The 14,101-nt window shown below is 32.1% G+C and overlaps 1 protein-coding gene across 1 annotated transcript; it reads right to left on the bottom strand.

Annotated features, from left to right (window-relative positions):
- Nucleotides 1-7,948: 7,948 nt before the first annotated feature.
- On the bottom strand, nt 7,949-13,117 carry LOC134719787 (uncharacterized). The gene is made up of 3 exons (XM_063582748.1): nt 12,376-13,117; nt 11,283-11,370; nt 7,949-8,064 (listed from the first exon to the last, which is right to left on the bottom strand). Exons 1-3 carry the CDS (start codon nt 12,691-12,693, stop codon nt 8,057-8,059), a joined length of 414 nt encoding a protein of 137 aa, XP_063438818.1. The 5' UTR covers nt 12,694-13,117; the 3' UTR covers nt 7,949-8,056.
- Nucleotides 13,118-14,101: the final 984 nt, after the last annotated feature.

Below are 14,101 nucleotides of genomic sequence, written 5' to 3'. Positions count from 1 at the left end.
TACCATAACAATATGCCTGTCGTAAGGATCTGATAGGGTCACATTTTGTTTGGATTGAGGTCAAAAGCTATCTTTACAAATCTTTCAAATTTCGAATCGTAACAATTTTGACATTTTGTTCCATTTCTTATCTCAAACTCAATACAAACGATACTGTTTTTGGCTTTAATAAGGTTTTTTTTTCCATAATTAAATAAAAAATCATTAAATTTTTCACAAAACAACGTTTTATAAAAAAAAAACAGACAAATGGACACATTTGTGAACATCGCATTTATTTATAAAATTATACAGGTGTGATTCTTTATTTGTAATATGTAGGTTCTTAACAAAAAAAATAGATATCAAGAAGTTTGTTAAAACAATGAACAAATTTATTCAGTTTTGAGTTATTCCTCTTTGTTTATATTAAACTTAATGCCGTGCGATATTTGATTGTGGAGTACTGATTAAGTATAGGTTAAACCTCTGAACATTATTATAGAGAATTTTCTACCAATATACATGAGGGGCAAAAGATTTCAAAGTGACAGTGAACCTCATACATCGAGAAAAAAATAAAACTTATTTGTTGTCTGAGCCTGTAAATGCAGTCCTTTTTTTGATTATATTTGTACACTTAAAATATATATATTATATTGTATATTCATATTATTGTTTTTGATGTTATTGCCATTTGCATTAAAATTTTGTAATTCTTGAAAAGCATTTTTATTCTATCTAAGAAAGTAAATACTTTTTATCCGCTAGAGTTATATTTAAAACGGAAAGTAATGATCAAATGGCAAACTCAAAAGTCGAAACACATCACACGAATAAATAACACCTGACAAAATTTCAAATAATACAATGCTTGTACAATAATAACACACTAGGTATGATTGACAGTAGAACTGTTGAAAGTGGATCATAAGAAAATCTGAGAGAATTATTTCTTTTGATTTTGTAAAATGAAACTGCAGTCGTTTTAGGTAACATTTTAATCTCTTATAATACATATGCGATACTGAACTAATAAAAGGAAGATGTGGTATGATTGCCAAGGAAACAACTCTCTACAAGAGACCAAAATAACACAGAAATCAACAATTATAGGTCGCCGTACGGCCTTCAACAATGAGCAAAGTCAATACCGCACATTCAGCTATAAAAGGCCCCGAATGACAATGTAAAACAATTCAAACGAGATAACTAGCGGCCTAATTTATGTAAAAATTGAACAAAAAACAAATATAGAACACATGAACAAACGACAACCACTGAACTACAGGGTTATGACTTGGGATTAGTATGTATTTATAACATTCGGTTTTTATTATACATTTTTTGTTGTAATGCCTTGATATCAAAACCTAAAATAGTTTTTTTTTGTCAATGGGAATATCCGTATAAAATAACAAAACTTGCAATAATGTTAAGAAAACTAAGTTTCAGCATTGTGGATTGGGAATATTGAAAATAACAATGAGGAATGCTTTTAATGGCTATCGTTTCGGTTGTCTTGTTTAAATATAACATTAAGCAATATTAAAAACTAATATGGTGATTAATGTGCCACCACCAATTTTGATATGTAACGGTCATGTTGAGTTGAACTGCTCTAAAAACATTTGTAAAACACTGAAAGATTTTAAGCCATGTTCTTTCTTTCGATGCATATTCTAAGTAATACACTGCGGTTTGAAATTAATTCAGACAATTTACTATAATAAATTTAGATCTATTCAATTTATGTTCAGATTATTTTTATCAAGTATTACGCATGAAAACATATAAAAAAAATAGATTGTATGTTTTTAAATTTTTTGTTCTTCTATATGTGTTGGAGTTTAGTATGACGTCCATTTTCACTCAAGTAGTACACATTTTTATTTAAGGACCAGTTGAGGCTCAACTCCTGGCGCGGGATATTCAAGCTGAATTCAACCCTTGAAAAATCTACGGACACCATCACGATCTAGTTGTTGGATAATGGGTCGGTTACGGGATATCTGTTTCACAGATAACGACGGATATGATATAATTGTCGTAATCATAATCCAATCCAATTTTTAGATTGTGTTCCGAGACCACAGTTGTCGTCCCTTGATTTTTGTTTTCTATGAATACAGACCCTATTGTTGACAGTGAATTTTAATACCCCTTCAAATTTATTTCTCCATGCTTAATGCATCAAATTGCTAGTAGGGGGAGGGGCATGAAATTACACTGTAAAAAAAATTGGGTCCAGAAAGTAGTGATTTGGTCCCGCTAAAAAAGGTTAAAAATTAGCACTTCGGAAGCTGTCTAAAGATTTAAAGACGCTCTAAACATAACATTGTCCATATTTTGATTTAAAGCAGATGAAGTTTTTTTTATACTTTTGATATAATTGGTCCCAAAAAAAGTACAACACACTGTAAAAATTTCATTGAGAAAGCGCAGGAGGGATGTTTTTTTTATTTTCATTTATGTTCTACAAGAAATGCACTACGAAATAATTGTGGTCTCGGACCTAAAAATTTTGAATAAAAATTACCATCGTGTTTATTAACACAAGCATCAGGACAGGTGCCACATGTAGAGAAATAATAAAACTGAAAACAAACAATACCATCAAGTCGATGATATCTTATCCACATTTTAAGGAGCGCGGTGATACATCACCTTGTTTACTCCAGGTTTATATATTGTAAGGAGTCTATTACCTCTAATTTACCATACTAATAATTACTCGTGTGGAACATAATCTGCCTACTCTTTTTGAACACCCGCTATCACGCACAGTTTTGATAGGGTTCGTATTGCTTAGTCTCTGGTTTTCTGTGTTGTGTTTCTTGTACTATTATTTGCCTATTTGTCTGTTTTTAAACCATGGTGTTGTCTATAGATAAAGAAAGATATGGTATGAGTGCCATTGAAACAACTCTCCATCCAAATAACAATTTAGAAAAGTAAATCACTATAGGTCAATGTACGGACTTCAACACGGAGCCTTGACTCACACCGAACAACAAGATATAAAGGGCTCCAAAATTACTAGTGTAAATACATTCTGACAGGAAAACCAACGGTCTAATCTATATAACAAACGAGAAACGAGAAACACGTATAAATTACATAAACAAACGACAACTACTGTACATCAGATTCAAGACTTAGGATAGGTGCAAACATTTGCAGCGGGATTAAACGTTTTAATGGTACCAAACCTTCTTCCTTTTTCTGAAACAATAGTATAACATGACAACATAGAAAAACACACGATAAAAAATCAATTGAAAAACGTAAATTATCTCAATATGAACGAATAAATTTGATCTGCGATACCTGAATGCAAATAAATAGTTGATATAATTATAAAAATTCAATAAATCATCTTACCCGGTATCTGAAATATGGCAATGTTTATCATATTTTGTAAAATACTGTTCTTCAACTCTAACACATGGTTCATATTTTTCAAGTCAATCTAAACAAATCATTGATAATATGATATTTTGTTGTTTATATAGTTTCATAAAATTGTTAAATATTTTAATTGCTGGACATTATATTTATCCATGTGAAGTCATATTTTAGATGCTACATTTAGCTGATATAAGAGCCTTCCAAAAAACAGACTAATATTCATAGAAGTTGTTGAAAAGTAAAACATTTACAAATTGATATGACTCTGAAGGTGTGCCTAAATTGGCAGAAGTTATAGAATACAGATGTGGTATCTTTGGCAAAACAAATGGTACATAAATTGCAGATTAACAAAGCTAAAATAACACGTATTAATAATTGATATGTCAATATTGAATTTCAGTGTGCAATCTATGCATCGTAAATCGAACATGAAATAATGATAGTTGATCGGAATTGTAATACACATAGTTAATTTCCGGCATTTGATGTCCTTAGACGAGAAAAGTCTGTCATTCTGTATCTGATATAAGCCAATAGCTGTTGTTTTATATCAGCCGCATCATAAAGTAACCAATCAGAATCTATTTGTGATAAGTAACTATTTCAAAATGACGTGTAGATAAAAAAGAAGATGTGGTATGATGACCAACTATCCACAAAAGACCAAAATGACACAAACATTAACAAATATATGTCACCGTACGGCCTTCAACAATGAGCAAAGCCAATACCGCAAAGTCAGCTATAAAAGGCCTTATTTATGTAAAAAAATTAACGAAAAACAAATATGTAACACATAAACAAATAACCACTGAGTTACAGGCTCCTGTATGTCGACTGAAACTAACAGCTCAGCACCGTGATGCGAAGCAACAATTGATGAATGATCCGTGCATCAATACTACTATAAGTTTGCACGCTTTAAAGCCTTTTTTATGCTGTAAATGCATTGAACACAGATTATGAGGGAAACAAATAATTTACTTTATTACCGCTTGTGTTTCCTTGAAGTGTACATGTATATAAAAAAGGTGTTACTGTGAGACTGGCACAACTGTGACTTTTATCGAAATCCTTCATTTTACTTAACTCTATAATGACAACTAATAATATACTGTACATTCAGAAATTATTGCTTGATTTATTATTGCGATTTTGTCATTTAAGACTTCATTGCGATTTTAATTATTACGATTTTGAGAAAATCCTGTTTAATTCATAAATGCGAGTTTAAATTAATGCGATTACAACTCTGTCGAATTTTTCGCCATAAGAAAAACCTGGCAATAATTTCTGATTTTTCAGTATACAGATTGAACAGATTTACAAAGTCCGTTAAGATGGAAAAAAATATCGCTGTGGTAGTACTTACAAGACCAACATGATGGGTGTCACATGTGGAGAAGGATCTGTTAACTTTTGAAATAAGCGTCTTTGATGAGTCTTATGTAGACGAAACGCGCGTCTAGCGTACTAAGATATAATCCTGGTAATTTTGATAACTTTTTAAACCACTGGGTCGATGTCACTGCTGGTGGACGTTTCGTCCCCGAGGGTATTACCAGCCCAGTAGTCAACATTTGGGTTCAACATTTGGGTGTTGACATGAATATCAATAATGTGGTCCTTTATATATTTTTCCTGTCTACAAAACTTTGAATTGTACAAAAAATAAGGATTTTCTTATTCCAGGCATAGATTACCTTAGCCGTATTTGGCACAGCTTTTTGAAATTTTAGATACTCAATGCTCTTCAACATAAAGTTTGTACTTGTTTGGCTTTATAGATATTTTGATATGAGTGTCACTGGTGAGTCTTATGTAGACGAAATGCGCGTCTGGCGTACTAAATTATAATCCTGGTACTTTTGATAACTTTTTAAACCACTGAGTCGATGTCACTGCTGGTGGATGTTTCGTCCCGATGGTATCCCCAGTAGAACTTCAATAATGTGGTTATTTATATAATTTTCCTGTTTACAAAACTTTGATTTAACAAAAAAATAAGGATTTTCAAGGCATATGCAACCTTATAGGTATTTGGCACAACTTTTTTGAAATTTTGGATACTCATTGCTCTTCAACTTTGTACCTGTTTGGCTTTATAATTTTTTTTGAAATGAGCGTCACTGATGAGTCTTATGTAGACGAAACTCGCTTCTGGCGTACTAAATTATAATCCTGGTACTTTTGATAACTTTTTTACCCTTCCGGATTATCTTAGATCACCAGAGGTTTTTGGTAGACTTTGTGTTGCTTAGTCTTTTGTAGTTTATGTTGTGATTGGTGGACTGTCATATAAAATAGAATGTATATATGTTTGTTTATTCATAGACTTATTGACTTAAACTCGTGTGGAATATTGTGAAACTATTTCATTCTAGACTTGTAAAACTTCAGAACATGTCAAACTTCTTGATTTGTAACATGTTGATTTGTAACTTATATTTTTCTTAGAAACGGTAATTCTTATTAGAATGAATAGTAACACTGACGCGATCTCCCAACACGTGACTCCAACAAAGTAACTACATTTTAAAAATCAAGAAATGTAGAAATTCAACGAATTAAAAAAATACATAAACAAATTAAGAAATTGTATTTACACATTAATAATTTACATTTCACAAATCAAGAAAACTAGAAATACATGTTACCAATTAAGAAACTATATTTTTACACAATAATAAATGGCATGTTACGAAGTAAGAAATTATATTTCACAAATCAAGAATGGTTTAATTATGGCGGATATTCCCTTCCATAGAACACAATCTAAAAGTTCAACCATAGAAAAGATTCTGGCAGTCTACCTTAGAACAGATTCTGACAATTATACTCTAGAACAGATTCGTAAAATATCCAGATTCTGACATTTCCAACCTAGAATAGATTCTAGCAGTTCCAGCCTGCAACATATTGTGGCAGTTCCAATCTAGAAAAGATTCTGACAGTTATACCCTAGATTAGATTTTAAAAGTTCCATCTTAGAATAGATTATGACATTTCCACCTTAGAATATATTTTGACAGTTCCACATTAGAACGGACTCTGAAATTTCCGCCCTAGAATATATTTTGACAGTTCTATCCTAGAACAGATTCTGAAAGTTCCAACCTAGAAAAGATTCTGACAATCCCATCCTATAACAGATTCTTACAGTTCCACAATAGAACAGATTCTGACAGTTTCAACCTAGAACAGATTCTGACAGTTCCATCTAAGAACATATTCTGACATTTACACCCTAGAACAGATTGTGAAAGTTCCGCCCTAGAATAGATTCTGACAGTTTTACCCTAGAACAGATTCTGAAAGTTCAAACCTAGAACAGATTCTGTCAGTTCATCCCTAGAACTGATTCTGTCAGTTCATCCCTAGAACTGATTCTGATAGTTCCTTTTTAGAACATATTCTGACAATTTCATCCTAGAATAGATTCTGGCAGTTCCACCCTAGAACAGATTTTGATATTTTAAACCTAAAACAAAGTCTGACAGTTCAATATTAGAACATATTCTGACAGTTCAACATTAGAACATATTCTGACAGTTCACCATTAGAAAATATTCTGACAGTTCAACATTAGAACAGATTCTGCCAGTTCAACATTAGAACATATTCTGACAGTTACACCCTAGAATAGATTCTGACAATTCCACCCTAAAATAGATTCTGACAATTCCACCCTATAAAAGTTCTGACAATTCCACCCTAGAACAGATTTTGACAGTTCCACCTAAGAACACATTTTGACAGTTACACCCTAGAACAGATTCAGAAAGTTCCACCCTAGAATAGATTCTGACAGTTCAAACCTAGAACAGATTCTGAAAGTTCCACCCTAGAATAGATTCTGACAGTTGAAACCTAGAACAGATTCTGGAAGTTCCATCCTAGAACAGATTCTGACAGAGCATCTTAGGATAGATTCTGACAATTCTACCCTAGAACAGATTCTGACAATTTATACCTAGAACAGATTCTATCAGTTCATCCCTAGAACAGATTCTGAAAGTTCCATCCTAGAACAGATTCTGACAGTTCCATCTTAGGATAGATTCTGACAATTCTACCCTAGAACAGATTCTGACAATTTATACCTAGAACAGATTCTATCAGTTCATCCCTAGAACAGATTCTGAAAGTTCCATCCTAGAACAGATTCTGACAGTTCCATCTTAGGATAGATTCTGACAATTCTACCCTAGAACAGATTCTGACAATTCACCCTATAAAAGATTTAAACAATTTCACCCTAGAACAGATTCTGACAGTTCCAACATAGTACAGATGTTGACAATTCCACCTTACAACATGTTCTGACAATTCCGCGCCAGAACAGTTGTTAATAAGTGTTGTCCTAAGAAAAAAATCTGTTCTAGAAATGTTCCTTGAAAGAATGTTTTTTACGTTTTTGAAGAGACTTATTAAGAACTGAACACAACTGTAGTTATGAAGTTAGATAAATGTATATTTGCTATCGTATTTTAATTTATTATTATACAATTTTATACATACTAAACGTTATACAATAGTTTACATGTCATAAGGTATAATTTAAAAGTAAAAAAACTTGTAGATAATGTATATCTGCACTTTCGTGTATCGTATCAAGTCTTAGACTAGCAAATCTTACAAGCATCCTCTCTGCCGACAACTGTCAACCGTCTGTAAAAAAAACCAAAGGAAAATGTATTAAAATATCTCAATTTCAATTTCAAATATATTCCAACCAATTATTTGGCCGGGGTTAGGGATAATTGTATGTATTCCAAATGTCATACTCATAATGCAGAGACCAATATTTTGAGGATCAAGGTGGGATTAACAGAAAAGAGATTAATGGACAAAACATGCAGAATAAAGGACAATAAAAATAAAGAATAAAAACAAATGACAAAAAAATAAATAAAAAAGAATAATGTGGTGCTGAAATATAAAGAATAGAGGATAAGGCCCCCACCCTCCTTTTTTTTGGGGAAAATTTTGGTTGGTTTTATAGGAAATCACTTAAGCATGACTAGAGCGAGCCCCTCTTATGTAGTCAATAGGCCCACTTATGAATATTTCTGGATCCGCATTGTGTTTTTGTTTATTTGTTTGTTTGTTTGTTTTTGTGGTTTTTTGTTGATGTTTGGTCTTCATTGTTAATAATTAGTATTCCCTTCAAGTAATGTTTGGTCACCTACTTAAATTAACCTTTGAACGGTCGTTGTATTCACGGTAGGTATAGTGTCCGGCTAGGGTCGTGTTTTTTCGAGTGATTCGTTCAAATTTTTTTTCGAGTAATAAAACGTGCGATTAGTTGAATTAACTGCAGTTTCGTAATTATAATTGTTTGTTTTTTTTACAATACTACCAATCTTATATTGAATACTATACATGTTTTGATCAACAAAGAAGCATACTTTCATTGTACTTAACCAAATCATTCAGTGTTTGTTATTGTCCGTTTTTTTTCGAGAGCAACTGTAAAATCGTCCAAGTTTTAAACCAAATGGCCCGGGTTTTTTTTACAAAAAAATGAATAAGGATAAAGGTATTCTAAGCTTTAAAAAATGACCTTTTCTGGTTTATAACCGTAATTAAGTGAAGGTAATATCATATATTCCCAAAAAGTCATTAAAATCATATTACTACGTTGATAAAGATGAAGCTTTTTCAATTAAATGTAAATTTTCTGTTAAAAAAAAAGCGTTCTCCAATTACTTACCAGTCTATGCTTACATAAGATTGTTGATATAACGAATATATACTGTACATGCAATTTATAAGATGTGAGAAAAAGATAATATACAAATGAATGAAACTTGTTTATAAAATGCAAGTGTTAATTAAGAAATAATTGATGCCAGCTATACTTTATTGTAGTTTTAACATGGGTAGGCATTATATTCGTGATTATTTTTGCCAGAGCGATAGCGAGGGCTAAAATAACACGAATATAATGCCTACCCATGTTAAAACTACAATAAAGTATAGCTGGCATCAATTATTTCGATTCTGATTAGGACAATTACGGTTATATCTATGTTCGTTGTGTATAAAGTGTACGGTATTTGTGTAGGCTTTTCCATCAACCTTCCTGTCGATTTTTATCCAACTAGTTCATACCAGTTTAATTTGGCAAAGTTGTATAAATTTCTAAAATTCAAAAGTGAAACAGATATTAAGAAATTAATTTATTAACTAAAACAATATTTGTGTCACAATATAACAGAAAAGTTATATTTCAACAGTCTTTTCCTTTGAGGTCAATTTCTGACACGCACATTTTCAAGTCAGTCGTCAATGGCGGTGGACGCACAAGGAGAATCGGGTAGGTCTTTATTTACTAAATTAATCGTAAATATTCCGCCGGTTAATATTGTAGCATTGGTAAATATGTTCATATCTGATAGAGGATTTCTTGATAAAGTTGTGCTGACATTCGAGACTTGGCAGGAGGGGCCCTTTGACAGAAATCCATTTATACTTGCGGTGGCTACACCTTTTAAAGATGATCAAAGGGCACGCCTTTGTGCATCTGACGATTTCAAATGCTGTATTTATACATGAGACTAAAATTAATACTGGGTGACAATCTTGTTGCATTTGTAAAATGGATTGGAAACCTTGGTGGTATATTGGTAATTACGCCTATTTGTTTTTATAGGAGAATGGGGTTCGATTCCCTGCTAGGGTCAATCCATTTTATCAGAAATATGAAACAATTTTGTCATTTCAGTACAACAGTAGTAGTAACCTATTCTTTATTTTATATTTTATCGTCGGAACATATGTTTCAATGAAATTAATATACAATGACATGCCTTTTTAACAGGAGAGATGAAACGTGTTTTTAGGGGGAGGGGTTTTGAAGTTAGAACAGCCAACATGGACGTTGCTGTATCTAGGTCAACTATTTTCAATTACGAATTGTAACACATTGTTGTCATTGTTAAACTATTAGTAACAAAATGTGTATCATTTTAGTGTTTGAAAGTGTTTTAATTTAAGGAAATAAATTAAATGCATACCATTTTGACGAAATTCATTTTTCTGCCGTAGCCAATATACGCATGTGCAAACTAATTTTATTGGATAATAAAGTATGGTTTCTTTACAAAGCTAAAGAAGCACGTCATATTAGAATACACCATGTGCCGTGAAAGGAATTAATTTTAATCATAATTTTATAGTTTTTTTAACGAAAATGCACCAACACCATATCATTTTTAGTTATAAGAGGGTATAACCTCTGGATAAAACTTGCTCTCGAAAAATCCCGGACATGAAGAAATGAATTTAGTCACCCAATGTCGTTTTTAATGCAATAACAATATTTTTTGTAAAGTGTCCGTATATCTAAGGAGATATAACTATGTTTTTCATTCGACATTTACATATGAATGTGTATGAAAATGGTTTGATTCTGTATTTTGGAATAAAACCGTTGTAAGGCTAAATTTTTACTTTTTGTACGAAAAACAATGTCCGAATGATAATATCTTTTAATTTCAAATACTAGCATACCCTGTATAACATTGTTTATTAAACTCGAGCTTCTATATCACGCCTTGTCAGATATGGAGACTGTTTATTTACATTTTTGATTATGTTACCCGAAAAATATTGGTCACACTAATAAAAGCCCCATCAATTCACTCGAAAAACCACGATCATAGCCGGACACTGTACCTACTGTGGTGTTCCTATCGTGAAATGTTGTGTGGAATAACAACATAAGCCAGCAACCCAATAATAAAGTGCTTTAAACTGGAAAAGCAACGAACAATGTGCTGTTTCAACATATCTAGTTCTATATCATAAACATTTATGAAATAACGATTTTTATTTCACATAGTTATTTCGGAGCTTCTCTACTCTTATGTATCTATACGTACCTACAATACAAACTGTATTCTTGTTGTATAGAACAACACATATTTCACCCATGGAGCAGGTTGTTCCTACGCATGGATCGCTTTGTCCCTAAAAAAAAGAGCAACAGTGGTCACATGCACGTTTAAACTAATCGATAACATTTACCTTCTCCAAAATTATTGCAGATTTTTTTGCTATCGCCATTTTGAAAAAAAAGTATTAATTTTGTTTTGGTCGCACATTTGTTAGCCTATGTTTTATGTTTTTTCAGCTAATCCAAATGTACTATACAAGAGAAATCATTTGGAGTTAATAACGCGCTCAGAATTCGACGTTTCAGAATCTAAAGGACTATGGTTTTATCGTACCCGTAAATAAAAATAGCGTCAGTCTTTGTTGAGTTTCCATTGTTTGAGGCGATTTATACCAAAGACAACATTTTGGTGTACGCTTTTGAAAATGTTAAATACACATAATAGTTGTTCACTAAAAAGTAACATGTAAATTGTTTGTGGATTTTTGTCTTTATCTACGGACATGTTGTCTGCCGTTTTGGCGGATTATTGTCTTATGGACAATGGTGTTGGCTGTCATTTTGGCGGATTATTGTCTTACAGACACTAGTGCTGTCTGCACTTTTGGCGTTTTTTTGTCCTTTATTACGGACAATGGTGTTGTCTGCACTTTTGGTGAATTTTTGTCTTTTTATTTTTTTCAAAGTGTGGTTTTTATTTTGTAATTTTAGAAGTGTATACGAGCAGGGGTGCGTCCAGCGAAAATCCCTTTCCCTAAAATCAGAAAAGAAACTTATTTGGAGCATATGTCTAAAAAATCATTCAATTCATGGATTGTGTTATGGTCGCGCCATGTTTGTCATCAAATCCTACATATATTCGCGCCTTCATTTACAGCGTTCTATCTTTTTCAATGAATTAAAATATTTGAAACTTGCGAAGAAAAGTTATTCATACGTATTCATTTTTCATATGCGCCTGTTGATTGATTGTTGGTTTCTGAACATCCAGAGGCAATTATTTCATGAATGTTCAGAACGAGTTTATTTGTATGCTTATTCTTAATATTAATACTCCAGATATTATTAAAAAAACTTACGCCTCTCTCTGTTGTAACATCCTTATAGAAGTAGCCCTCGACAGGTTTTGTAGATGATTCCGTTGTATTGTAGCAAAGTTCGCACGAACGCGAATCCCAATTGTAGTTGAAAAACACACAGTCTCTCCTCCGAATACACTCGTTAAGACAGCCGTGTGGTCCAAGAGAAGAAAGCGTTTTATAAAAGGGCGTCACCTGTATTCCTTCAACTGCATCATTGATCTCTTTTGGTTTAATTTTACAATTTTGTCCGTAGTTAGTTTGTAATGTTGATAAAGCAATAAATATGAATATTGCTTTTGACATTTCCATTTTCATATTGCCTTTTTCTTTGTTTTTCCTTGTTTCTTCTATAACTTCAGTCCTTTTAATTAAGATTTAAAAGAAGTAACTGTCATTTAACGATAAAAGAAATTAAATCCAAACATATGGCAAACGATAACTTGTGTTTTCACGGTTTTATTGACGTTTTACGCAAATACAAATATCACTCATTAATTTTTCTCAATATTACTTTACCTTTATTTTGCAATAATCAATGCAAGTTTCTCGAAAGTCTTATATAATTGAGAAGGATGCAGATTTAAAAAAAAAAAACGTCGCTTATTGTACTATGAAATTGATTATAAAGTTTTAGCATTAACTAAATAATGCATGTGTTGACTTATACGATTTAAGTGCACTTTGTATGTAAACCCATGGATCTCTTACACAAAATCTTCCTTAACAACATATCCATACCATTGTCTAATATTTTAGATGCTTTGCGATAATTAGTCGTTTAGTAAATGACAAGCATGAAAGAGGGGCGTAAAGGGGAGTATCAGCACGGAAGAACGCGAAATGAAATTAATATTTCACGATGAACGAACACACACATTCTTGCACGTTGGTCTTGGATTTTTTTTTATCGATTTCACGAAACACGTAAATAACGAACCTTTTTCACAGCTGCACGTAAAATATAATGACAAAACATGTTCCACGAAAATAATCCTTTACCACCCTCATGAAATAACACCAAATACCCTTTTAAAACTATTTTCCTATCTGGGTTGAACCGGACACGTTTCATATGCTGTATCCTTATAGTTAATGACTAAATGATCAAGTTTGATTATATTCTCCTATTACGAAACTGTTTTTTTTTTTAATATATTTCACTGAATATTTCATTAATATGTTATATCAATTAAATTCTAGTTTGCAAACGTTTAAATCCATCGTATATTCTATCATTTTGGTAAAGTACAATTAAACAATATGATGTTTTCTTTCTAAATATTGTCGATATGAAGTAGTTATTGGATGAGAATATTTAGTAATTTCAATTTTGTACTTTAGTTACAGAAATATAACTTAGTTTTTATATAATTCATCTATTTAGTAAAGGAGTTTGATTAAAGTCTAAATGCGAGTACTCTCAGATCTGTTCATTGTATCTTTTTGTGTCGGGATGTATAAGTACCCGGCCACGTCCACTTGTATTTTTTGTCTATCAGATGAGCCTTTTTCAACTGATTTTTATAGTTCGTTCTTATGTTGTACTGTTATACCACTGTCCCAGGCTAGGGGGAGGGTTGGGATCCCTCTAACATGTTTAACCCCGCCATATTATTTATGTATGTGCCTGTCAGGAGCCTGTAATTCAGTGGTTGTCGTTGTTTATGTGTTACATATTTGTTTTTCGTTCATACTTTTACATAAATAAGGCCGTTAGTTTTCT

Source organism: Mytilus trossulus, chromosome 5 (assembly GCF_036588685.1).
Source record: "Mytilus trossulus isolate FHL-02 chromosome 5, PNRI_Mtr1.1.1.hap1, whole genome shotgun sequence".
In the NCBI taxonomy this organism is placed as follows: Eukaryota; Metazoa; Mollusca; class Bivalvia; order Mytilida; family Mytilidae; genus Mytilus; species Mytilus trossulus.
This window is presented reverse-complemented; position numbering and strand designations above follow the sequence as displayed.

Excerpts from the sequence above, each read along its gene's own strand:
- LOC134719787 (XM_063582748.1), bottom strand. The coding sequence starts at position 12,693 with ATGAAAATGGAAATGTCAAAAGCAATATTCATATTTATTGCTTTATCA. Across the intron at positions 11,371-12,375 it reads ATGTTACAACAGAGAGAGGC|GGACAAAGCGATCCATGCGT; the intron begins GTAAGTTTTTTT and ends TCTTTTTTTTAG.